The sequence below is a fragment of the Cygnus olor genome, chromosome 25 (genome assembly GCF_009769625.2).
Source record: "Cygnus olor isolate bCygOlo1 chromosome 25, bCygOlo1.pri.v2, whole genome shotgun sequence".
In the NCBI taxonomy this organism is placed as follows: domain Eukaryota; kingdom Metazoa; phylum Chordata; class Aves; order Anseriformes; family Anatidae; genus Cygnus; species Cygnus olor.
The window spans coordinates 3,578,836-3,603,786 of record NC_049193.1 but is presented as its reverse complement, the minus strand read 5'-3'; the positions used below and the strand labels follow the sequence as shown (position 1 = coordinate 3,603,786).

The 24,951-nt window shown below is 58.6% G+C and overlaps 1 protein-coding gene across 1 annotated transcript; it reads left to right on the top strand.

Annotated features, from left to right (window-relative positions):
* The first annotated feature begins 377 nt into the window (after window positions 1-377).
* On the top strand, window positions 378-17,294 carry ACE (angiotensin I converting enzyme). Its single transcript, XM_040536542.1, has 25 exons — window positions 378-818; window positions 3,705-3,872; window positions 5,086-5,173; window positions 5,437-5,580; window positions 5,816-6,007; window positions 6,134-6,231; window positions 6,742-6,914; window positions 7,159-7,382; window positions 9,003-9,147; window positions 9,438-9,536; window positions 9,764-9,886; window positions 10,375-10,586; window positions 11,108-11,244; window positions 11,518-11,676; window positions 12,097-12,184; window positions 12,386-12,529; window positions 12,758-12,949; window positions 13,170-13,267; window positions 13,561-13,733; window positions 14,180-14,403; window positions 14,625-14,769; window positions 14,976-15,074; window positions 15,502-15,624; window positions 16,164-16,351; window positions 16,630-17,294. Exons 1-25 carry the CDS (start codon window positions 600-602, stop codon window positions 16,824-16,826), a joined length of 3,852 nt encoding a protein of 1,283 aa, XP_040392476.1. The 5' UTR covers window positions 378-599; the 3' UTR covers window positions 16,827-17,294.
* The last annotated feature ends 7,657 nt before the right edge of the window (window positions 17,295-24,951 follow it).

Sequence of the window (24,951 nt, the reverse complement as noted above, 5' to 3'; positions counted from 1 at the left end):
GAGTCTGGTTTTCATTTGGAAGGAACTTTTTGTTGCTCATTTGTCATCAGACCAATTCCTCAAAGTCCAGACACTTTGTGGGACAGGATGGGGTTTCCTTCCCCACCAGAAGGAACACGCCGTTTCTCTGAAAAATGAGTTATGCCCAGGGGCACGACTGTGCCGAGAAGCTGCAGAACGTGTCAGGGACATCCTGCTCTCGCGATGAGGTCCCCCTGCCACCGAGCCAGGAGGGGACCGGGGACAGAGCCCAGCATGGGACAAGTCCTGCAGCCGCCCACCCCACACTCCCAGCCTTCCTCTCGCTGTATTTCTTTTTCCGCCCTTCCCTCGATTCTTCTCCTTCTTCCCTCCCTCCCTTCCCAGCCCTTTCCCCTTCCCTCCCGGCGCAGCTGGGCACCGAGGGGACTTTGCCCCCCCAAGGCTGAGCTTTCTCCCCGCAGCCTGGAGCAGCTGAAGGACGAGCGAAAATGCTCCGGTCTTATCTGCGAGGGGAGGCAGGCGCGGTGGGCAGGGTTTGCGTGAAGGCTGCTGGCTTATAAGCAGCCGGCCGCGGAGGGAAGCTCCCTCGCGAGGCTCCGAGCACAGCTCCCACCGCGATGCCCGTGGCGCTGGGGCTGCTGCTGCTGCTGCTGGTGCTGAGCCCGGTGGGCACCCTGCAGCCGGGGCTCGAGCCCCCCGACCTTGATGCCACCGAGGCAGGGGCCGTCCTCTTCGCTGATGCCTACAACAGCACGGCCGAGATCGTCCTCTTCAAGAGCGTCTCGGCCAGCTGGGATTACTACACCAACCTGACGGCCACCAACGGTGCCCTGCAGGTGGGTGCTGGCACGGGCTGCTGCTGGGGGGGCTCCGGCAGGGTGGGGAGGGCTGGCGGGGTCCCCTTCCTCCCCGCAGGTTCCTTTCGAAGCACCCCAAGGTGCTGTCCCGGGACTCAGATGCATAGCTTGGGAACGGTTTTGCCCCCAAAATTGGCTCTCCGGAGAGCCCCTGCCCCAGTGCAACAGCCCTGGCCCGGCAGCAGAGCCTGGGTTTATTTTTAGAGGTGTTTCCCTCTGCCCAGAACCTTCCACTTTCTTTCCCCCCCTTCCCAGGATGGGGTCAGGTGTCAAGTGTCCCTGTCCCTGCCCGGCACCACGTCCCTGGCACTGTGCCATGCCCCAGCCCCACGGGAGCCCCAAGCGTGAAGGAGAAGCAGGGTGGCACCGGGGCACTTCAGCTCATGGGGACAAGCTGGCTGGGGGGAGGTTGTACATTTTGGGGTGGACTGGAGCTGCTCTCGGTTACACAAGCCTGACCCCTGCCCTGCATGAATGCTCCCCCAGCCCTTGTCATACCTGGGGGGCTGCCACAGCCACGGCGTGGGGACACGTGTCCATGGGGACATGGCCACGGCGCTGTGTGCGGCTCGGAGCCATGCACCCTACCCCATATAGCTTATGGTGCACAGGGTCAGGAGAACATATATGTGACCAGGGTGTGTTTGGGAACCTGAGTGTCACCTCCACACCCCAAATAATGTCATGCAGCCCCCCAGAGCCCGGCCAGGAGCCTGCAGGCAGGAGGCACATGGTGCAATGCACGTCTGTCCGTGCGGGACGCAGCAGGGACCGGCTGGGGCGGCAGGGGATGAATGCTGCCAACTTGGCAGGACACCCGGCATGCCCCTCCAGCCTTTTTCGGCCAGCTGACGCTGTCCAGGCACGCGCCCAGCTGCTGCCTTTGCAGATGTCGTGGCGGGGCCGGGGACCTCTGGGTGCTGCAGGAGCATCCTGGCCGCAGCAGGCTGCAGGGAGGGGCCGGGGCACACCTTGTGTGGATTTTGCTCAGGAACATTCCCAGACCAGCCCACTTTCCCATGTTAATAAATACCTGAGGATCACGGCTGGGTGCTCGCTGTGATCTCAAGGCTTCTTGGGCCACCCTGCTCCCCTCCCAGCAGCTCCAGGATAGTTTTGGGAACAAGGGGGGAAGAGGGAGAGGACTTTCCTGGCCGCTCTGCCCAAAGATCTGCCCACTTTGAGAAATGCTCAGAGCACCCTGCAGGGCTGAAAGCACCCCGGTGGTGCCCAGCACACTATTTGCCTGAGCCTGACACAGTTGGAGAGGGAGAGGAGGGGATCTGGCCCCTGAAATCAGCCTGTCAAAGGGGCAGCAGAGATGTGTGCTGTGCAATGGGGAGGCAGTGAGAACTAAAGGGTTAACAGAGCTCGAGGTGGCCAGCAGGACCCTGAAGGCTGAATCTGGGGGATTTGGTGAACCTTTGGCCAGGCAAACCCTGCTCAGGTCTATAGCACAGAGGGTCTGAGCCAGGCCAGCCCACAGGCGTGGTCTCCCCCAGGACCTGTCCCCAAAGATGTGGCCAGGGGTCAAAGTGACAAGGGGGGGCAGCAGGCCAAAGGCAGGGCAGCAGCCCCTGGCCTTGTGGAGATGGACAGAGGGACGCTGGAATGACAGACAGGCGGGCACAGCTGCAGCAAGGGGTCTGGGGCAGAGCCTCCGGCCTCAGCTCGCTCCACCGGAGCTGTCAGGAGAGTTTAGGGCACAATTCGCCTGACCTAACACAGGCGTCCGTTCAAGAAGAAGACGAAACACAGCTGGACTCTGCCTCCTACAGCTCCCTGGCTCAGAAACGGGGTCTGGGAAGGGATAAAACATCCCTCGTGGGCCTCCACGCTTCGTGGGTGACTCCCATCGATACAAGGGCATCTTGCTCCAGGGTGGGGGCTGACACATGCTGGTGGGATGGGGAGCCAGGGCCGGATGGTATGGGGGTGAGGCTGGAGGTGCTGGGATGCTCAAGGGGGGTGGTGGGCACCCAGCTCTGCTTTAGGCATCTCCCCTCCATGTCCCCGAGCAACCTCTGGCCACACCATGCTGTAACTCCCTTCCCTCCCACGAGAATGTGATGATTAAAATAAAACAACCCAGGCTTGTTGGAACCAGGCTGGAAACGCCACGAATTACAGCTAATGAGCTCCATAAATCATGCTGGGACGGCACGGGCAGCGAGCAGGCATTCTGCATGTTCTCACTGCGCACTGCCCAGGCTGATACACTCCCAAAAATCAACATTTCCTCCCTGGCCACAAGGATGCTACCGCCTGCGATGCGCCTCGTCCCAAAATCGTGGCTGCCGGCTGCAGCTCCAGCTGCCTAAATAACCCCTGCAGCGCAGGCTGCTCCCACTGTCCCACGGTCTTGGGAAGCAAGGTCGGGGCTGGCAGTGCTGGATAAGGGTAATGGGGCACCCAAAACTGGGGGCATCTCCAGGGATTTGCATATCTGGGGCAAATGGGTACCCTCCTGCAAGGCAAAACCCAGAGATGGGGTTTATAGGGCACAGAGCAGGGGGGTGCAGCTAAATGTTGCTCGAGCATGGGTATAATGGTGCTGGCACAACGGCCCACAAGCACCCAACACCCTGCCCATGGGGTCCCAGTGTCCCCATCCCACCCAGGGCACAACACCACTTCCAAAACAGCCTCAAACGCCACTTCTCAGGTGTTCTGCAAGGTGAGCGGGGGCTGCAGATGTTGCCTCTTTGGCTGGAAACTGTTGTCTCTTTCTATAAATGTCATGGCTCAGGGACAGCCCTGCCTGCCACTGTGTGTCCCCTGCTCTCTGGCTCGCACAAACCCCGTGACTCTGAGCGTGGTGGCACCTCACGGCACTGGTCTCCATGTCCCCCTCTCACCGCGCAGGTCGAGGCATCGCTGGAGGAGCAAAATTTCACAGAGGCATGGGGCAAGAAAGCCAAGGAGCTCTACGGCAGCATCTGGAGCAACTTCAGTGACCCGCAGCTGAAGAAAATCATTGGCTCCATCCAGACCCTGGGGCCCTCCAACCTGCCCCTGGACAAGCGACAGCAGGTAGGCCAGGTGGTGGTGAAGCCCTGGGAGATGCTTGGGTGCTGCGATTCCCCCTCAAAGCCTTTTTTCCTGAGCACACAGACTCCACTGCTGGCCCAATGCCCCTCGGCTGCATTTTGTAGGGTCTCCCTGGAGGCTGCAAATTGGGGAAAAGTGGTGGAAGGGAGGAGACAGGAGCTGGGGTCCCAGCTTGGGGGGACACGCGGCCAGGATCCATCCCTTACGTCAATGCAGAGCTACCTGCAAGCGGGGGCTGGAGATTTCCTGCTTACATTGAGTGGCCTTGGGCGTTCCCTGGATGCCAGCCAGGCAGTGCCCATGGCTGGGGGCCAGCTGGCTTGAGCCCCCGGGGACACAGCCCAGCAAACAGGAGGGCTGCGGCAGCCAAATGGCTCCCTGTGTGCCCAGAGCGGCTGTGACTGGTGGCGCAACCCAGCAGCAGAGACATCAGGACAGCCTTCCCCATCACAGTCCTGAGCTTGCAGGGTCCTTTAATTAAATGCAAGCAAAATGCTTGAGGCAGCGATCCCTGCACATCTCTGGTGGTTCTCGGGGCACCTCCCCACCAAAACCCTGCTTGGCTTGCGAGCCCGGTGATACAATCCTCACTGGAGCAGTTGTGGCCTCAGTTCCTTCCCGGAAACCTGTCCCTGATAACAGAAAGCATCCCATCTCCTCCCCACACATCACCCACGTTTCTTCCCTCCCTGCCCGCAGCCACCGCCGTCCCCTCCGGAGCAGAGGAATGGGAGCAAAGAGAGGGACGGCATGGGGGAATTTCCGTTCCTGGGAATGGGCTCCCCGAGCAGGTTCCAGGAAACCTCCCATCGCTATTGTTTGCTGTTGTTGAAGTTCACAGAAATAAATACCCTCCCCTCCTCCTGTGTGTTTTTTTTTTTTTTTTTTTTTTTGCCCGCTTAGATAAACAGTCTGTGCTGCAGCCCTTCTGACTAAGGGCGTTATAAATAGCCGTGCTCTGGGACACGGACAGGGCTCGGTGAGCGGCAGTGCGTGGGCTGTCTGTCCCAAAGTGCGCCGGGTGCAGAAACAACGGGTGATAACACACACCTCACCCCAAAAAAAGCACTATATAAACACCCTGATCCTCCTTCAGACACATGCATGTGCTCCAGAGATAGGAAGTCTTTATAAATCCCTCCTCAACAGCCCTTCCCACCGTCTTCCAGCCCCAATGCCTTTTCCCTCCCCGCAGTACAACACCATCCTGAGCGACATGGACAAAATCTACTCCACGGCCAAGGTGTGCCCGGCCAACGATACCTGCTGGGAGCTGGAGCCAGGTGCGGTCATGTCCCCAACCCCGTCCCCATCCCCGTCCCCGTCCCCCTCCCCTGCTTAGAGGTTGCTCCTGATGAGCACCCCCAGGCCGTGACTTTGCCCTGGTCCCCGAATTCCCATTGGGACGGGGTTGGCAGGGTCCTTGTCCACCTTCATAGGGTTGTCCTGGGGTGAGGATGGGTCGATTTGGGTTGATTTTGTGCCCCGCTCCTGTGTCTCCTTTCCACTTGGATGTCTCATGTCCCACGTGTCCCTTTTGTCGCAGACCTCTCGGACATCATGGCCACCTCCCGCAGCTACAAGAAGCTCCTGTATGCCTGGGAGGGCTGGCACAACGCCGCAGGAAACCCGCTGCGTGCCAAGTACGAGGAGTTCGTGCAGCTGAGCAATGAGGCGTACCAGATGGACGGTGCGAGCGGGATGGGGACGTGGTGGGTCAGGGATTGGGGCGGGAAGTGGGGCAATGCGGTGTCCTGCTCTCCCCATCCTGCATGCATCCAGCCTCCACTTCCCCTCTGCCCTAGTATTGACACCCTGGGGAAGGTGCAAAAATCCTACTGGTGCCCAACAGGCCCAGCTCTTGGGGCTGGATGTGGGGCAGCCCCTTGGGGCTGGAGCCAGGGGTCATCACTGTCTCCCTGCAGGCTTCGAGGACACAGGCAGCTACTGGCGCTCCTGGTACGACTCAGCCTCCTTCGAGGAAGACCTGGAGCATCTCTACAACCAGCTGGAGCCACTCTACCTCAACCTGCATGCCTTTGTCCGGAGGAAGCTGTACGACCGCTACGGCCCCAAATACATCAACCTGAAGGGCCCCATCCCTGCCCACCTCCTGGGTAAGAGCCAGGGGTTCTGGTGGGGCTGGAGAGCTGTGGTGGGATGGTGGGTGGTCGCGCTTATTTCTGTGTTTCTCTTCCTCTTGACTCACCCCTGGGTCTACTTTGTCTGCTTTCTCTCCTCAGGCAACATGTGGGCTCAGCAGTGGAACAACATCTATGACCTGATGGTCCCCTACCCCGAGAAGCCCAACCTCGATGTGACGAGCACCATGGTGAAGCAGGTAATGGGCTGGGGGAGCTGCTAGGGCACCACTGGGAAAAAAAGGGGGATGCATTGGCCAGGACTTCCCCATAACTTTGAGCCTATGGAAGTGCTTGCCCATATTTACACATGGGACAGCAGAAAAAACGTGTTTGGGAAGGGTAGAGACAGAGAAATGGCCCCGCTCCCACTCCAGCAATGGCCAAAGAGGCAGCAGGTAGGAAAAGAGGCTGGTGCGGTGGGAGCAGTACTGGTCCTTAGTCTGGGGGCTGCATCCACACCATCATTCATCTCTGAGCCCTCCTGGGACACCTGCCCTGCTCCTCTCTCCTGTCCGTTCTGGGCACCAGCACCGCTGCTCGGTGCTGTTTAGGGATGTTTACCCCATTTCTGGAGATGGAGCTTCCCATCAGGGTGAGAGGGGCAGGAGCCTTCCTCCTCCCTACGATGCTGTGAGAGTATCAGAGGCGACGCCCGAGGCATGGGCAGTCCTTTCCTTGGCTGTAACCTTCTGTCTCCTGCCTTCCAGGGCTGGAACGCCACCCACATGTTCCGGGTCTCAGAGGAGTTCTTCACCTCCCTGGGGTTGCTGGAGATGCCCCCAGAGTTTTGGGACAAGTCCATGCTGGAGAAGCCAACAGACGGGCGGGAGGTGGTGTGTCATGCCTCGGCCTGGGACTTCTACAACCGCAAGGACTTCAGGTGCGTGGGCCACGCAGGGGCCCAGGGCTACAGGACAAGAGCCTCCTCCACCCCCCTTGGTGGTCACTATTTTGGGTACCCCATCACCTTCTGGGGTAAGGTTTCAGGGCACCACGTTGCTCTGCCTTCCCCTCCACTGGGTCTTTCCTCCTTCCCATGGGGTGCTGCCACCCTCTAAGGGTCCTTCCCACTGGGGATGTGCGTGGGCAGACCTCACCCAGCTCATGCATCGCTGCTTTCACAGGATCAAGCAGTGCACAGCGGTGACCATGGAGCAGCTGTTCACAGTGCACCACGAGATGGGCCACGTGCAGTACTACCTGCAGTACAAGGACCAGCCCGTCTCCTTCCGCAGCGGGGCCAACCCTGGCTTCCACGAGGCCATTGGCGATGTCATGTCCCTGTCTGTCTCCACCCCCAGCCACCTCCAGAAAATCGGGCTCCTCAGCAGTGCCACCGAGGATGCAGGTATGACCCCATGGTTGACAAAAGCCTTTCATCCACCCTTGATTCCATGGACCTTTACTCTACAATTACCTTAAAGGTGGCTGTAGCGAGGTGGGGATCGGTCTCTCCTCCCAAGCACCAAGTGATAAGACAAGAGGAAATGGGCTTAATTTGCATCAGGGGAAGCTTAGGTTGGATATTAGGAAACATTTCTTCACTGAAAGGGTTGTGAAGTGTTGCAACAGGCTGCCCAGGAAAGTGGTTGAATCACCATCCCTGGAGGTCTTCAAAAAACTTGGAGATGTAGAGCTTAGTGGTTGAATGGTGGGCTTGGCAGTGCTAGGTTAAAGATTGGACGAGGTGATCTTGGAAATCTTTTCCAACTTAAATGATTCCATAATTCTGATTCTTGTTGCCATGGGTCCATGCACAGACCCCTCCTTGGCTCTATGCATGGCCCCTTCTGGGCTCTGTGGACAACTCCTTCTTGGCTCCATCCTCTTCACCACCATGAGCAGCAGCAATGCTCCCCGGAGCCTTGTCTGTTCCCTTCCCCTCCCCAGCAGAGTCTCAAACTGAAAGCAGCACCTCTGGGGTTTATTGGTTTTGACATTTCCAGCGTCTCCCCTTCCTGTCCACCCAGGAGCTCACTGCGTAGCTCTGCAGAGGCGGCACTGAGCGCTTGCTCAGATAACCCGCCCGGTCACAAGGACAGGCAGCGGGTGACACGTCCGCCTGCCAGCCAGTGCAGAGGAGGAGGAGTTGTCGCTGCAGGACGTTTCCCGGCTTGGCAAGGGTCTGCACACCCCCCCACACCCCCCAGCCAACACGTCAAACCAGACGGCGGCAGAGGAAACCAAGCATTCGCAGAGCCCTGCCGCAGGCGGCTGCTTTGCAGAGGAGGGCCAGTCCTGGGTCCTCCTGCCTTGTCGTTAAATCTGTTTCATGATGGGGAAGCCGTCACAGCAGCCAAAATTGTTGGGCCGATGCTGCACAAACATCACGGAGCAGATGGTCGCTGCCTCAAGGCATCGCTGCTTGACTTGGCGGCCGCGCCACCACCGTGGTGGCAGCCAGCAGCCTGTCGGGGCAGTGCTGCCAACCCCTTTCCGACCCTACAGCTGCAGCTGGGTCTCCAGCTGGTCCTTCTTCAGCCTTGCTTTGCTCGAGGTGAAGGGGAAAGCAGATGTCACCATCCCCTGTGCTCCGCATGGTATGGTGGTGACTGCCCCAAGTTTGAAACCAGGTCTGGATCCAAACCGTGGCAGCCTTTGCTTTGGTGTGCCAGCCATGGAGACCAAATCCCTTTCACCCTGAAGCCCCTGTAGGGTGAACATGTTAACAGGGCACCCTTAGAGTTACCCTCACCAGAGACTTCTCCAGGCTTCAGGCAAGGGGACACCAGGCTTGTCACTCCCATTGCTCCCACTCAGTAGAAAGACATGTTGCCCCAAGCAGGAGCTGCAGCCAGAAAAACCTTGTGTCCCATGCACAAATTTCTAAGGATCACAATTATATGTTGAAATGTTGTTCCAACTTCTCATCCAGCTCTCCTCACCCCACTGCCAACAAAAACCCAGTGACCATAGTGCCATCCGCCAGGACTCCTTCCCAACCTCATTCGGGCTCTGTTTCATGCAGAGAGCAACATCAACTACCTGCTGAAGATGGCCTTGGAGAAGATTGCCTTCCTGCCCTTTGGCTACCTCATCGACCAGTGGCGCTGGAACGTGTTCAATGGCCACACACCCCCGAGTCGTTACAACTACGACTGGTGGTATCTGAGGTAGGGGACAGTCATGGAGGGTGGATACGCGCATGGAAGATGAGGGTGTGCAAGGAAGGAGGGTGGGAAGGAAGGAGAAAGTGGCCACTGAGGTGGCTGGAGAAAGATGGATGGATGGAGGGATGGAGGGAGGGATGGATGCATAGGAGGGTGGGCTGAGGAATGGAAAAACATGGAAGGACACTGGTTGTGCAGATCTCTTTAGCACTATGCCTTCCTTTCCTGTTTCCTGCCTTGGTTCACCTGGCTTCCTCTTTCCAGCTCATGCTCTTGTTCTCTGTTGCCTACAGAACTAAATACCAGGGTATTTGTGCTCCGATTTCGAGGAACGAAAGCAACTTTGATCCTGGTGCAAAGTACCACATCCCTGGGAACACCCCTTACATCAGGTAGAGGAGGTGCTGGGAAGGGGACGGAGGCTTGGGGCAGGGGGTGTGGGGACCCCAGCTCTTCAGGCGGGGACTGGGATGCATTGCTCCTGCTCAAGACACAGACACCATCCAATGCTTGGGAGTACAAATGGTGGGGAGCAGATGGGTGGCAAGGTGCCTTTGGCCATGCCCTGGGACTCACCTGCTTTGTCCCCGGTGCTCACCTTCACGGGCTTCCTCGGCAGGTACTTTGTGAGCTTCATCCTCCAGTTCCAGTTTCACAAGGCGCTGTGCCAGGCAGCCAACCACACCGGTCCCCTACACACCTGTGACATCTATATGTCCAAAGAGGCTGGAGCCAAACTCAGGTGGGGACAGAGGAGGGTCGGGACAATCGCCATGGGCAGATGTGTGCGTGGAAGCTGATGGTGTGCAAGGAAGAAAGGAAGGAAAGAAGAAAGGAAGGAAGGAAAAAGTGGCCATGGAGATGGCTGGAGAAATAGCTTTGCAGATGGATGGATGGATAGATGGAAATACAAGGAAACACTGGGGTGGGGTGAGTGGTCCTCACCACAGTCCTGCTATTGTCCCTGTCACTAGCTCCCACCCAGACAAGAGGTCACTAAAGCATGTTTGGTTTCTGTTGACTCCCTGGGCATTGAATGCATGAGAATGTGGTGGAAAGTCTTCAGCCCCCAAGCACAGGATAGCTGGGGGGCTTCAGAGGCAGTTTCCAGGCTCATGTCCCTCTCAGGCAGAGCATCTTCAACCCTTGTGAAGCAGAGGCATCACCACTGCTTTTCTCCTGTCCATCCTCTGACCTAATGCTGGCTCTTGCTGTCCCACTCCTCTGCAGGGAGGTGCTGAAAGCTGGGTCTTCCAAGTCATGGCAGGAAATCCTGTTCAACCTCACTGGCACGGATAAGATGGACGCTGGGGCCCTCCTGGAGTACTTCAGCCCTGTCACCACCTGGCTTGAGGAGCAGAACAACAAGACCAATGAGGTGCTGGGCTGGCCAGAGTTCGACTGGCGTCCCCCTGTCCCCGAAGGCTACCCCGAAGGCATTGGTAAGGCTGCGGCACCAGGAGGGGCAGGAAGAGTTCTCCCCGGGGCCACCACCAGCCCCTAGGCAGGACAGTTCTGGGGGAGGTCTCTGCTGTAGATGGGTGAGGTCTCCATGCCAGGAAAGAGAGGAATAACCACCTCCATGTGAAGTCCCATAGGGTCCCATTTCCTGGGTGGTCACATCTTCCTTTGAAGCAGGTGCCATGAGCCAGCCCCTTGACGTACCTTTGTGTGGAGCTGTGGCCCTGCCACTGTAGTAGTGCCATCAGTCCTGGTGTGACAGGTCATCTGCTTTCAGCTGCATCCTTTCTGCCCAGCTGGAAGGGTTTAGGGCAGGCAGCTTGTCCTGTGATCCCATCCCCTGTCCCGTGGGACACCTCCACCTTCAGCATGCTCCCAGACATCCTTCAGCAGACCTGCAGCTCTGGGATGTGTTCAAGCATGGTTTCTCCATGGAGAAACCTCTTGAGAGTCCTCTTGTAAAAAGGACTTCCCCTTTCTTTCCTCTTATCTCTTCCTCTAGACAAAATAGCAGATGAGGCACAAGCTAAAGAGTTCTTGTCCGAGTACAACAGCACGGCCGAGGAGGTGTGGTATGCCTACACTGAGGCGTCCTGGGCCTACAACACCAACATCACCGACCACAACAAAGAGGTCATGGTATGAAAATAACCCAGGCAACAGCCACGGCAGGCTGCTGGTTCCCATTGCAAATGAGCTCTGAAAACCAGGGCAGGCTCTGCCTCTAGCAGTGATGTAGATGAGAACTACATTCTCATCCAGAAGGTGCCTTGTCCATGAAAAGTGATGCCATGAGGTACCCCCCAGGGAAGCCATGGGGAGGTTGTCAGCCATGGCAGGGCAGGTGGTGGTTCTGGTGAAGGCCTACGTCTCAGGGAGCTCCCTCAGGTAACTCCTCTCCTGCCTTTGCAGCTGGAGAAGAACTTGGCCATGTCCAAGCACACCCTTGAGTACGGGATGAGAGCCAGGCAGTTCGATGCCTCTGACTTCCAGGACCAAACTGTCACACGCATCCTCAAGAAGCTGAGCATCATTGAGAGGGCAGCCCTGCCTGAGGATGAGCTGAAGGAGGTGAGCTGCAACAGGGCAGGGCAGGACAGGCAGTCCTTTGCCACTACCCTGTGGGAAGACACAGGCTTCGCCCAGCTTTTAGGAAATGGTCCTGGGCAGCTGCCCCTGCCCCTGCAGAAGGTGATAGTTTTGTACCTTCTGCACAAAGGCAATACCCTCACCTCCAGGATTTCGCACCCAAAGGTTGCCTGTCCCAGCCTGCTGTGGGTCCCAGCTGCTTGGGTGGCAATGGCACATTGTATGCTGGCCCCATACTTCCCAGAGTGACTTGGTTTTGCTTCCTTCTGGGGTCGTACTTGACTTGCCAGGACAGTGTGGAAGGGGCCAGAGGAATACTCTGGGAACATCCCAATGGGCTGTGTTCTTCCCCAAGAGCAGGAGCAAGGCTAACGAGCTCACGTGATGCGATTTCCTTTGCAGTACAACACCCTTCTCTCAGATATGGAGACCACATACAGCATAGCCAAGGTCTGCAGGGAGAACAAAACCTGTCACCCCCTGGATCCTGGTAAGACCTGGCAGGGTGCTCAGCGAGTCATCTGCAGCAGGCCCAGGAAGGAGGGATTCTTCATAGGGACATGGAGAAGGGTCATGAAGGGGCCTTTCCACCTTCTCGGTGATGGCCCCTGAGCAGTATATTGGGTCTAGCATCGTTGCATCAGGCCAGCCCAGCCAATGTCATCATCTGGCTTCATTGCTCTCTCGTTAGACCTCACGGACATCCTGGCCACCTCAAGGGACTACGATGAGCTCCTCTTTGTCTGGAAGGGCTGGCGGGATGCTTCTGGGAAGAAAATGAGGAACAACTACAAGCGATACGTGGAACTGAGCAACAAGGCAGCTGTGCTCAACGGTCAGTGTCCTGCTCCTTCAGAGACCCACCAATGTCTCAGCACCCCGTGAGCAGAGAATTGAGTTGATCATCCAACTTAGAGCCAATATCTTGAGGGCATAGAGGTCCCACCAACTGTCATTAGGTCCCCTGTCTCATAGGCATGGAGGGATCTGGGGTGTCTGAGTGGCAAGACAGACTCTTGCCCAAGAAGGGAAGTGTCTGACAGCTCTTTTTGCCCTACCTCAGGCTACACAGACAATGGGGCTTACTGGAGATCCCTGTATGAGACATCCACCTTCGAGGAAGATCTGGAGAAGTTGTACCTGCAGCTTCAGCCCCTGTACCTCAACCTGCATGCCTATGTACGCCGGGCCCTATACAAAAAGTATGGAGCTGAGCACATAAACCTGAAGGGTCCCATCCCTGCTCACCTGCTAGGTAAGGGCTTTGTGGGGGCCTCGAGCAGAGATGTGTCTCCCAGCAGGCATAGCTTGCTACAAGTCATGCCAGGACCTTGTGCTTGCATTGCCCTTGTGCAGGCGGTGCAGGGACCAGTGACTGCGCACCCCAGCCACAGACAGGGTGGCCCATCCTGAAAACTGGGGAGTAACAGGTTGTCTTTGTTCTTCTCTCCCCATCTTCCTCCTGTTCTTCCCAGGCAACATGTGGGCCCAGTCATGGTCCAACATTTTCAACCTGGTTGTGCCCTACCCAGATGCCACCAAGGTGGATGCCACCCCAGCCATGAAAGAACAGGTCAGTGCTTTTACAGTCTGCTCTGGAGAAGTCCCCTGGGACCCAGCACCCTCTGGCCACTGCCAACACCCCCATTGCTAAATGCTTTGATGCTGCCAAAAGCTTCCATGACATGCCCCTATTATTTCCCAATCTGGATATACCAAGGGCTGGACCCAACAGTAGTCGCCACCAAAGACCTCCCAAGCCCAGAGGACAAGACTGTTCCCAGCCTCCCATCCTTCCCACAGCCTCCAGCACCCGCAGGAGTCCCTATTGCCCCTCACCAGGTCCTCTGTCTGCTCTCTCCCCAGGGCTGGACACCCAAGATGATGTTTGAAGAGTCGGACCGTTTCTTTACCTCCCTGGGCCTCATCCCCATGCCACAGGAGTTCTGGGACAAGTCCATGATCGAGAAGCCGACGGATGGGCGGGAGGTGGTGTGTCATGCCTCGGCCTGGGACTTCTACAACCGCAAGGACTTCAGGTGCCTGCAGGGAACAAGCAGTGCCCCTGGCTCATATGGTGCTGGGGCAGCATCTTGGTGGGATAAGGGCACATAGGATGGTGCCACCGCGGTACCTCTTGCCCAGTGGCTGTGGCAGCCCCTCTCTGGCACTGCCACTGGTACTCAAGATGCTGGCATTGATGGCAGGAGTCCCCATAGCAGGGGGAGGGCAACTTATGCCTTCCCTGAACTGCCCAGAGGATGGAAAAGCTTACAAACATGGACAGGGAATGGGCAGGGGCAGCAGGAGAGGCAGGAAGACAGCCAGAGGCCAACCCCATGGAGCAGGACCAGCATCAGACCTGGGGAGGGGACACGTGGAAAGAGACCAGAGGAAAACACAGCTTAATGGGGTATGGTCATTCCTGGAGACTTTCACCCCAGCTCTGCCCTTTCTTTTCTCCCCACCCCATGTCCTCATCCAGGATCAAGCAGTGCACTGTGGTGAACATGGATGACCTGATCACGGTGCACCACGAGATGGGCCACGTCCAGTACTTCCTGCAGTACATGGACCAGCCCATCTCATTCCGCGATGGAGCCAATCCTGGCTTCCACGAGGCCATTGGGGATGTTATGGCCTTGTCTGTCTCCACCCCCAAACATCTGCACAGCATCAAGCTGCTGGACCAAGTCACAGAAAATGAAGGTGAGCTGGCATGGGGGCACCCCAGGGCACAGGTGGGGGCAGCTGGGGGTGCAGAGGGTCAGGATGGGCTGGGAAAGGTAGAAGAGGACATGCATGGTGGCTTGGTATGCATGGAAGGGACAGCATCTGATGGGGACACTCTGCCCTTGGGCAGAATGACCTGCACAGGGTGGAGAGGTGGGCGCAGTACCCCCTTGCTCACACCTTCCCACTCCGGGCAGAAAGTGATATTAACTACCTGATGAGCATCGCCCTGGACAAAATCGCCTTCCTGCCCTTCGGGTACCTCATGGACCAGTGGCGCTGGAAGGTGTTTGACGGGCGGATCAAGGAGGACGAGTACAACCAGCAGTGGTGGAACCTCAGGTGTGCTCAAGCTCAGACCTCTCTTTGTTGCAAGGTCCTTGGCCATCGTCCCCCTTCATGTTTTCTCCCTCTGGCCCAGGTGGCTGCAGTGGGACACGATGGGATAACACAACCCCTTACCCTGTCCCCACACCCCACTGCATCCCCTCCTGGCTTAGCCCACCTTCTCCTTCCCATGCTGGGCTAATTATCCCTCTCTGGCCCAGGCTGAAGTACCAGGGCTTGTGCCCACCAACACCAAGGTCTGAAGACGACTTCGACCCTGGAGCAAAGTTTCACATCCCTGCCAATGTCCCCTACATCAGGTGAGCAAGCAGGGCTGGGGCAGGGGGGGACACCGCTGGGACAGGTGAGCCCATGCTGAAGCAGGGACCTCTGATTCAGATGCCAGCAATGGCACCTTGTTCCATGGCTGGTGGGACATCTGGTGGTGCCCATCCCAAGATGCTGCATATGTATCAACAGAACCTTAGAGGGAAGGGCTTAGAGGGGAATTTTCTCTTTGTCCAAGGAAGGTGGGCTCCGCCACCCAGATAGCTATAAAATGCACATTAAAAGGAAAAAATGACATCAGCATATTGGACCAAATTGATGCAGGTGGAGCTCCAAAGCCAGTTATACTCCTCCAGGCTGGGATTCTGCACCTGGGGGATAGGGGGGAGCACATCCTGCCCCTGCACAGCCACTAGCAGGGTCTGTCCCCGTGCCCTCACCCCTCTGTGGCCCCTCCAGGTACTTCGTCAGCTTCGTGATCCAGTTCCAGTTCCACCAGGCTCTCTGCACCGCAGCCGGGCACACGGGGCCTCTTCACAAGTGTGACATCTACCAGTCCAAGGAGGCCGGGAAGCTCTTGGGGTAAGTGCGGGCAGGGCACAGCCAAGACCTTTATGACCCCAAATACCTTGAAGTCAGGTCACAGCTCCGCAGGACAGCAGAGCCCCTGGTGCTCCATCCTCTCCCTGCCCCAGCAATGCTCCGGTCCCTAGCCCTGGGGGACCCTGGGCTGGGTGCTGCAGCTGTGATTGCAAAAGCAGCCACTAGATGGTAGCTGGGCCCCTGGCAGGTGGAAGGCTCCCTCCCTCCCTCCCTCCTCTTCCTCCTCCGCAGCCCCCTGTTCCTTAGGGAAAAGAGCCCTTTTGCTTCAAGGGAAGCACCTGTAAAATTAACCCTTTCACCCATAAACTGATCTGCATCAGGCTGGATGCACTGGAAGGCTTTAGGCGTGTAAAGCCCCATATCCCACATGCAAAACCTTTTTCCCCATGCTCTGGGCTCACAGATGCCAGAAGGCAGAGACCATGCCCCAGGGCTGTGGGCACCCCAAGCCCTGAAGACAAGGGCTGGTGGCAAAGGGGGCAATGGGGAACCCACTGGAGCTGATTTTTCCCTCACAGGGAGGCCATGAAGCTGGGTTTCAGCAAGCCGTGGCCTGAAGCCATGCAGCTCGTCACAGGACAGCCCAACATGTCAGCCGAGGCCCTGATGAGCTACTTCGAGCCCCTCATGACGTGGCTGGTGAAGGAGAACGAGAAGAACGGGGAGGTCCTGGGCTGGCCGGAGTACAACTGGACTCCTTACACAGGTACATGGGAATGGGCTGAACACAGTGGGTCCTTGATGGGGGAGAGTTTGGTCCTCTCCAGGGTGGGGATGGGGCTCATAGCGGACATGGAGCTGCCCTGGTGCCGCTTGGCCACCCCAAAAACCACAGGAGTTTTGGATGCTCCTCCTTGACTTCCCAGCAAGCTGAGTCTAAAGTAGACAAGTCACCCAAGACCAGCAAAGGGGAAGCTGGTGACACACCACACCCAGCCCAGAGCCACCAGCACTAACCACGTCCCTCATTTCTCCATTTTACAGCTGCTCAAAGCCAAGCTGGCTCCGACCGAACCGATTTCCTGGGCATGTCCCTGAGCAGCAAACAAGCCGCTGCAGGTGGCTGGGTACTGCTCGCCCTGGCGCTCGTCTTCGTGATCACCACCATCTTCTTGGGCGTCAAGTTGTCCTCAGCAAGGAGAAAGGCCTTCAAATCCAGCTCAGAAATGGAACTGAAATAAGGCGGACACTGATGGGGGAGCACAGACAGGGTGTGAGCGCAGGCACTCGGGCAGGCTGACGGCAATGCTGCGGGCACGTTCGCCCACAAAGCCATGGGTTTCCACAGCCCAGGACTCCTCTCTCCAATCAGGTCGGACATTTTTTTTTTCCACTATGCAAGATCCAAAGCAGAAAAGACCTATTTATTTGTCAGCATCTGCATAAGGGGAAGAGAAATTCAGGCACCGGCAGGCACGGAGCCATCACGGACTGCCCCCATGCCTGGGGGGTGCAGGTCCAGCCCAGGCACCCACCATCAATCTCCGACCCCTGTGCCAGGGTGGCCAAAGCCATGGGGGCTTCAAGTGACAGAGGGCAGGCTTGGGAAGGATAGAGCATATTTGTGTCCTCTGTCCATCCGTGGTTTGCCCACTGCTGGGCTGTTCGCTTGCATGGATGAAAAATAAACCCATGTCTTGTTACCCCCAGCGCAGCAGCTCAGCTCCTTCTTGTGGGTGGTATCTCTATGGGATGCTGGGCTGGTGAGAATACAATTTCCTAGGGGTCGGTGCGGCTTTTGGGGTCTTCTCCATCCCCATCATGAAAGCTCAGCATCCCTCCATGGCAGCACCATCATCCCCTAAACATTGTCTCCCATTGCAGCTGCTATCTCAGGGTTTCTCCATAGGGCATATATCTAACCGAGGGGCTGCATTAGGGCCAGAAAACCCCAGCCAAGAAGTGGGTTTCCAGAAAAGTCCAAGCCTGAGCAGTAATGAGGGTTGGGGGTCACCAAATCCAAGCAGGGACAGGGCTCAAGCTCAAGCACAGGGACGATGCACATTTACGTAAGGGCCGAGGGGGCTCTGAGGTCAGCGATCGCCTCCCGCTCCCCAGCTCTGATTATCTTGGGATCAGCCGTGCTTGAGGCTTTTTTTCCCGTCTTTCTTCTGCTTCTGTAAATAAAACTTCGTATTTGTTCTGCGGTGATTAGGTGTAAAACTAATCCCAGGCCAGGGATTATTGCAGCCTTAAAGAGCTGCGATTTGCTGCAGCCCCAAGCAGGAAGGGAAATGAGGGGACGCAGGGCAGATTGTGCCATCCCTCTCAACCGATGGCCTCCACCCTCAGTCATGTCTTACAGGGGGAAATCGAGATCCAAGAGGAGCAGAAGGCAGGTGTCTGCCCGCCCACGCTCGGGTTTGTGTTTGTTTGCTTCCATCTCCTCCATGCACAGCACGCCCACGGGGAGGTGAAGCTGCCAGTCGTGCATCTTACTGCTGTGGTCCCAGGGCTGGGGGAGCAGCTGCCCCAAATGCCTGCATCCCACAGCAGCACCATCCCTGCTCCCCCTTCCCAGCCACGCGTTGCCCTTGGATCAGAGACCTTGCAAAGTGAGGGCTGGGTTGGAAGCCAAGTTTGATTTCAGCCCCAGAAGGCAGGCTGGTGCAGGTGTGCTCCATCAAGCTCAGCTCCCCACTGGTAATTTTTAGCCCTGTGGCTGCTTTCTGCACCATTAACAGAGGTCTCCAAGGTCATCAAGGTCCTGCCAGCTTCAGGAAGATTGCTTTCTGGAGAGAAGAGAGCCACACTGAGCACTGCACTCAGGGACTGCGATACATGTTCAGCCCTAACTCACCATCAGAGCCCACACGGGAGCTGCCGGTGTCCTGGAAGAGGCCACGGCTAAGTGGTGGGTGATGGAAGCACTGAGCTGCAGCCTCCTGCTCAGGGACAGATAGGCAACCCAAGGCAAAAGTCCATCCAGGAGATGCAGGAGGACACCAGGTTACCTCCAGCTCAGGTCCAAAGCCATTCAAGGGATGATGCAGGACACGAGGTTACCTCCAACACAGCTCCAAGCTCCATCCAGGAGCAGGACAGAACACCCTGCTACCTCCAGCCCAGCTCAAGATGAAATGAAAGTCCTGAGCTGAGCTTAACTGGAGCTGCTGAGCCATGGGTGGGGGAACAGGTGAAGCTTTTCAGGGCAATTAAGACCTGCTGGTGCCCTCAGGGCTCTGCTAACCACCACCACCGTTTTACAAGTTACCTTTAAAATGAGGATGCTTCACCTCCCCTGTTGTGACAACATCTGGAGAGATTTTGCTGCCTTCTGGCTTCTGCATCACGCTTCCTGCTGAAATTAGGAGGCTTAGCAAAATTACTCCCTAGGAAAAAGAAAAAAGGAAAAAAAAAAAAAAAAAAAGGAAAAGAGCAGAGAAAGAGGAGATTCCCTTTCAATTCACAGAGCCCCTCTAAGGGCAACTCAGAAAGCAGCACCCCAGGCCTGCGGGGGCTGTGCTGGGGATGCCTGTGCACAAGGCTCCTAGAGAGCAGATTTGCTTTAAAATCACACAAATCAAAAGCAAGAACCACGCTGGGTTCCCTTCACCAGCCTGGAGACCCTTTGGGCAGAGCACAAACCTATTTTCCTTTTTTTTTATGCTCATTATCCACACCCACCAAGCTGGGGGAAGGTGACTGGTGGGGGGGACCCCACGTCCCCAGCGGCTGGTGGGGGCCCAGCCAAGCTGGGTCTATTCTTAGCTGGTAGGTGGCCAGGCAGGAGCAGGCAGGGCGCACGGGGCCGCGTTCCTCGCATTCCCCTTCCCCGGGGACAAGGAGCGCCTGGAAAAATGCAGCCGCAGCTTGGCAGCACCCGGCACCCAGGGGCCAGAAGCAGGGGCCAACCCCGGGCAGGGGTCATCAGTGGGGGGGACGTGGCACGGGGGGCATCCTGTGGGTGTGGTGGGCTAAAGTAGGGTCACAAGACCCCAAATCCTTGCCTGCACACCCACCCTCCTAATGCCCCCTCCATCAGCCATCGAGCAGGGACATGCTTCGCCCAGGGTGGCCCCTGAGGGTGTTCCCCCTAATTCTGGGATGCTGCTTTCTGTCCCCTTCCCTCCTGGGGAGCAGCGGTGCCACCGTGGGCTCAGGGCAGCGATGGCATGGGCAGGTGGGCCCCAGGCACGCAGGATCCCAGGGAGGGCAGGGAGGCAGCCAGAGATGCAGGAAAGCATCGGGCACCCACACGGGTGCCCCACACCTGGAGGCACCTCCGTGGGGCTGAGCGGTGCTGACCCCAGCCCCACGGAGCCCCCAGCCTGCATGGGCAGCACCCCCCCTCCTGATTCCTTGGGGTGTCCCAGCAGGACCCCAAGGCAGGCTCAGCACCAGCCCAACGAGGCACCAACTGCCCCCCGTCCCTGTGCCCACCATCTCAGCGCACGCGGGACAAAGGGGACCGTCCCCAACCCTCCCGCTTGAGCCAGCATTTTCCCCACCAAGCAGGGAGGGAATCGCTGCCAGCTGGAAGCGATTCGGCCCTGAGCGATGGTGGAGCACCTCGCCAAGCCCCCAGTGCTTGGCTCTCCTCTCCCCAAGCCAAGGAGGGTTTTCAACCAAGCAGCCGCGCTGCAGCCGCCACCAGCAGTCTCGTGGCAACCGCGACATGCGGCCGCATCCTGCCCTTCCCCTGCCGTCCCTGCAGCATCGCTCTGAGCTAGTGCAGCCACCCCCTTGCCCCATCCATCCTCCCACTCTCCTCATCCATCTTCCCGCTCTCCCCATCCATCCTCCTAACCCCAAGGATGGTGAGGGAGTCACGAGCCTGCCCCATGCCTCAGTTTCTCCTTCTTTGCAACAAGGACGTGTGGGATGGTGGTGAACCAAGCGTGCCACGTCCTGGAGCTGAGCTCCCATGTCTTCTCATCCCTCTGCTGAATGGGATTTGGCCCCTCTTGGGAAATAACACCCTAAGACTTGGTTTAGTGTCACTGAGACCTTCCCAGGTTTCCAGCCTCCCTTTGGGCCTCCCGCAGAATGGCACTGAGGAGAGAGCAGGGTTAATTTTGGCTGCACATCTGACTGGTTTTGTGATTTATTTTTTGTACTTAGCTAACAAACAGTGTCACTGGGAAAGCTTGGGAAAAAAAAAGTCCAGATTTGGAGGGGTGGGGTGGAGGAGGTCGAGGATGACCCAAAATCCACCCATGCCCCTTCCCCAGCTGTCCCCGGGGGCCACGACTCCAGCTCCATCTCCTCCCTCTGGAGCTTCTTCCAAAAACCAAGGGCACGAGGGGTGCCAGGCAGGGGGGACCCCTGTGCCCATTTGGGGACAGCCCCAGTGGCTGCCAGCAGCTTTGGGGACTGCGGAAGTCCCGTATCTCTGTCCTCAGCCTTGCTCTCCCGCTGTGCCTGCAGCCCAGCTCTAATTACCAAAAGGTGGAGAAACGCCGGCTCGCGGCTGGCAAACATTTCTCCCGGCAGGCATCAGCCACAGCCGCTGCATTGGGATTCGGGTGGGTGCCGAGCCCCTCGTCCTCATCCAGCCACCCCAAATCCGCAGCCCCTTCCGTGGCTGTACCCCCCCATCTGACACAGCCGCCCCTGCCCAACAGCCGTGGGTGGGTTATAATTCCCTGCACAGCGCAAATATTTTACTTCCTGGCCTTATCCCGCGGAGTCCCCCGGTTCCCCACCTGCCCGGCAAAAACCAAACATGCCCCGGTTGAACCTGAGCTCTGCAGGCACAGATGGCTCGTGGCGAATTGATGGGGAGGGACCGGGAGGGGAGGGCACCCTTGGTAGCACCCAGCACGTTTTTTCCCTGGAAATCAGGTGCTTTCCCATTGATTGCCTGGGGTGTGGGAAGGAAAGAACGAAGGGGAAAGGAGCAAAACCTCCAAAACGCTCCCTGAGGAGGAGGAAAGAACTGAGCGAGGGAGGAGGAGGAGGAGGGGAGCAGGGCAGGGAGGGGATTACTGCTCGTTGAATTAGAGGGAGCCCTTCAGCTGCCTTGAACAGCAGGAGAATTTGCCCGGAGACCCCAATTCTTCCTATTTGGGATAGGCTGTAAGCACGGGATTAACTGCAAGCATATGCTTAAGTCCCAGAGAAGCCCAGGGAACTGAAAGGAGTCTGGGCACAGGGCACTCCTGAGGAGAGCACGGACCCAGCCTCACGGATCAGCCAGCTCTGCTGGGATGCTCTGGGGGCACTGGGAGAGCCATGGGGGCACTGGGAGAGCTGTAGGGGCACTGGGAAAGCTATGGGGGCACTGGATGAGCTGTAGGGGGAATGGGAGAGCCATGGGGGCACTGGGAGAGCTATGGGGGCACTGGGAGAGCCATAGGGGGACTGGGAGAGCCAAAAGGGGATTGGGGGAGCCATGGGGGCAGTGGGAGAGCCACAGGGGGACTGTGACAGTTGTGGGGGCAGTGGGGGAGCCACGGGGTGATTGGAAGAGCTATGGGGGCACAGGGAGGCCGTAGGGAGATTGGGAGAACCATGGGGGCAGTGGGAGAACCATGGGGGGATTGGGAGAGCCATGGGGGCACTGGGAGAGCCATAGGGGCACTGGGAGAGCTATGGGGGCACTGGGAGGCCCCTGGAGCTCAGTCCAGAGAAAGGGAAACTGAAGCTGCCCCACTGCCATGGCCGGAGGGGGACAAGACTTCCCAGGCTCGTCCCACAGACCCCAGCGTGGCAGAGGGGCTGGAGGGGCTGTTCCTGTGCCCTGCCCCATGCCCAGAGCCACCCCCGGTGACCCCACACTCCCCTATGGGGACCCGATCAGCTCCGGCGAGGGCTGTGAGCTGTCACGCGCCCACACCACTGGGCACATCCACAGCCACGTGCCGTGCCCATGAACAGCCCGGGCTGATTTATGGGATGAGAGGAGGGCTGGAGGCCAACCTTAAATCCTGACTGCCCGGTGATTAATAATCATAATTATCATCATATTAGCCATAATAATAATAGTTTTCTTTTCCCCGCGGAGCTGGACATCCAGGAATCTCAGAGCGGTTTCATAAGGCGGAGTGACCGACGTCCCTATTTTCTGGCGAGGAAATTGCGGCACAGAGCTGTCTCCCTCGAGTCACCCAGTATATCAACAAGAAAACAGAGAAGGCAGGAGCCTGGACTCTGTGTCCCTCTCCCTCCCCCATGCTATTAAGCTGCATCTGTGTAATATAGAGCAAAATATCCTCCACGACTCGCAGTAAATCACGGCAGAGGCAGTGTGCGGAGTGGATGGGGGGAAGATAATGGGTTTTTCACCCTCTTCAACAATAGAATAAGTTTTTCTCTGCTGGGGGAAGACTGACTTCTCTGACAGGCGGAGATAAAAGCAGCGGCAGGGCTCTGAAATGGGCTCTGGGAGCACCTGCCGTTGCCCACCCACTCTTGGTGCTGGCCCTGGGGGCAGGAGGCAGCTCCGGTGGGTGCTGCCGCGGGTCGGGTGCCCCCCGGGCAGGGCCTGGTCCCCGTAAGTATTCCTGAGGTGCAGCGGAATATTAATTGAAAATCCCAGCAAAACACTCCTGCTGATGCTAATGGCCCATAATCCTCTTAGTCCAATTTCATGCCTGAAAAATTGTGCGTGGCAAACTAACAACGGAGAGCCCCTCGCTGCCCTGAGCGGTGGGCCCGGGGGGAGGAGGGCTGGGAGAAAAGGGAGAAGGACCCCTTGGAGGTACGGAGAAGTGGCAGGATTGGTGCTGAGCCTGGGGCTCTGTTCAAGCATCTCCTCTGCCAGGGCAGCCTGGGCCCCCTGTGCCCTCCTGGTCTCCCCCAAACCCCAAGCCCATGAGGCTGGATGACCTGGACCCCAAACATGACCCCAAAGGCCTCTGCCCCTCTTGGACCCTCCACATCCCATGGAGTCCCCGTGTCCCCCGTGTCCCCAGGCCCCGAAGGTGCCCCCCCAGTGCCGAGCGCCCCCCCGGAGCCCGGCCCTTCAGCACCTCGCAAGTGGACAGCGCCGGGCGCGGGGCCCCGCCCGCACCGGGACCCCCCGAACCCCCCCGCACCCCCCCTCCTGGGATCTCCCAGGAACCCCCGACACCTTCCCTGCACCCCCAGCCTTGCCCCCATCCCCCTGCCGCCCTGCACCCCACGTCCCACTGCACCCGCCCCCCCCCGCTCTCCAGCTCCCTCTTCCCTTTTTTTGGGCACCCCAGCACCCCCCACTTCTCGCACCCCCCCGGCTCTGCCCCCGCACCCTTGCAGCCCTACAAATCCTCCTCTGCCCCTGCACCCCCCCCTCCACCCCCTGCATCCCCTCCTCTGCCACCCCAGGCACTCCAGCGCCCACCATCACCAGCCCCACCGCCCCCTGCACCCCATCACCAGACTCCTGCACCCTCCCCAGCCCCCAGGCTCCCCCAGCACCTCCTCCTCCACCAGTCCCGTGCCTCAGCACCCCCATCACCCGGCACCCACACTCCCACCAACCCCCGTGCCTGCAGCATATCCTATTCCAACACCCCAATCTCCCAGCGCCCCCCCCGCCTCAGCACCCAAAGAACCCCACGTCCAGCACCCTCCAGGACCCCCCTGTCCCATCACCCCAAGGACTCCATCTCCACCATTCCTGTCCCAGCACCCCAAGGACCTCACCTCCAGCTCCCCAGCACCCTAAGAACCCCACCTCCAGCACCCTCCAGCACCCCCCTGCCCCAGCACCCTGAGGATCCCACACCCAGCACCCTGCAGCCCTCCAAGGACCCCACCTCCAGCATCCCCATCACCCCCATCACCTCCAGCACCCCACATCCAGCACCCCAAGGACCTCACATCCAACACCCTCCAGCGCCCCAAAGACCCCACCTCCACCCCCTCCAGCACCCCAAGGACCCTCCTCCAGCACTCCAGCACCCCAGGAACCCTCCTCCAGCACGCCAGCACCCCAAGGACCCCACCTCCAGCACCCCAGCACCCACCTGCTCCCCCCACCCCAGCACTCCATCCCGGAGCCCACCGGGGCTGCAGGGCTGCTGCCGGCAAGTGCTGTGCCGGGGGTACCGGGGGGCACCGGGGGACACCGGGGGGGACCATGGGGGGCCGGGGGGGGCAGCTCCCCATCTTCCCTCTGGTGCTGTCGACAGCCACCCGGGAACCTCCCGGCGGGCCGGGACAGCGGTGACTAAGCACTTTGGGGATTTCTACTCTTAGAATTTTATTCTCTTCTTTTCTCCCCCTTTCAAGCGGAGCCTCCCCCCCTTCCTCCACACACCCTCCCTCCACCTCCCACCCTCCTCCTCCTCCTCCTCCTCCTCCTCCCCTCCATCCTCATCCTCCCCGGCCGCCCCCGCCCGGGGCCGGGCGCGGCAGGGCGGGCGGTGGGGTTCCCCC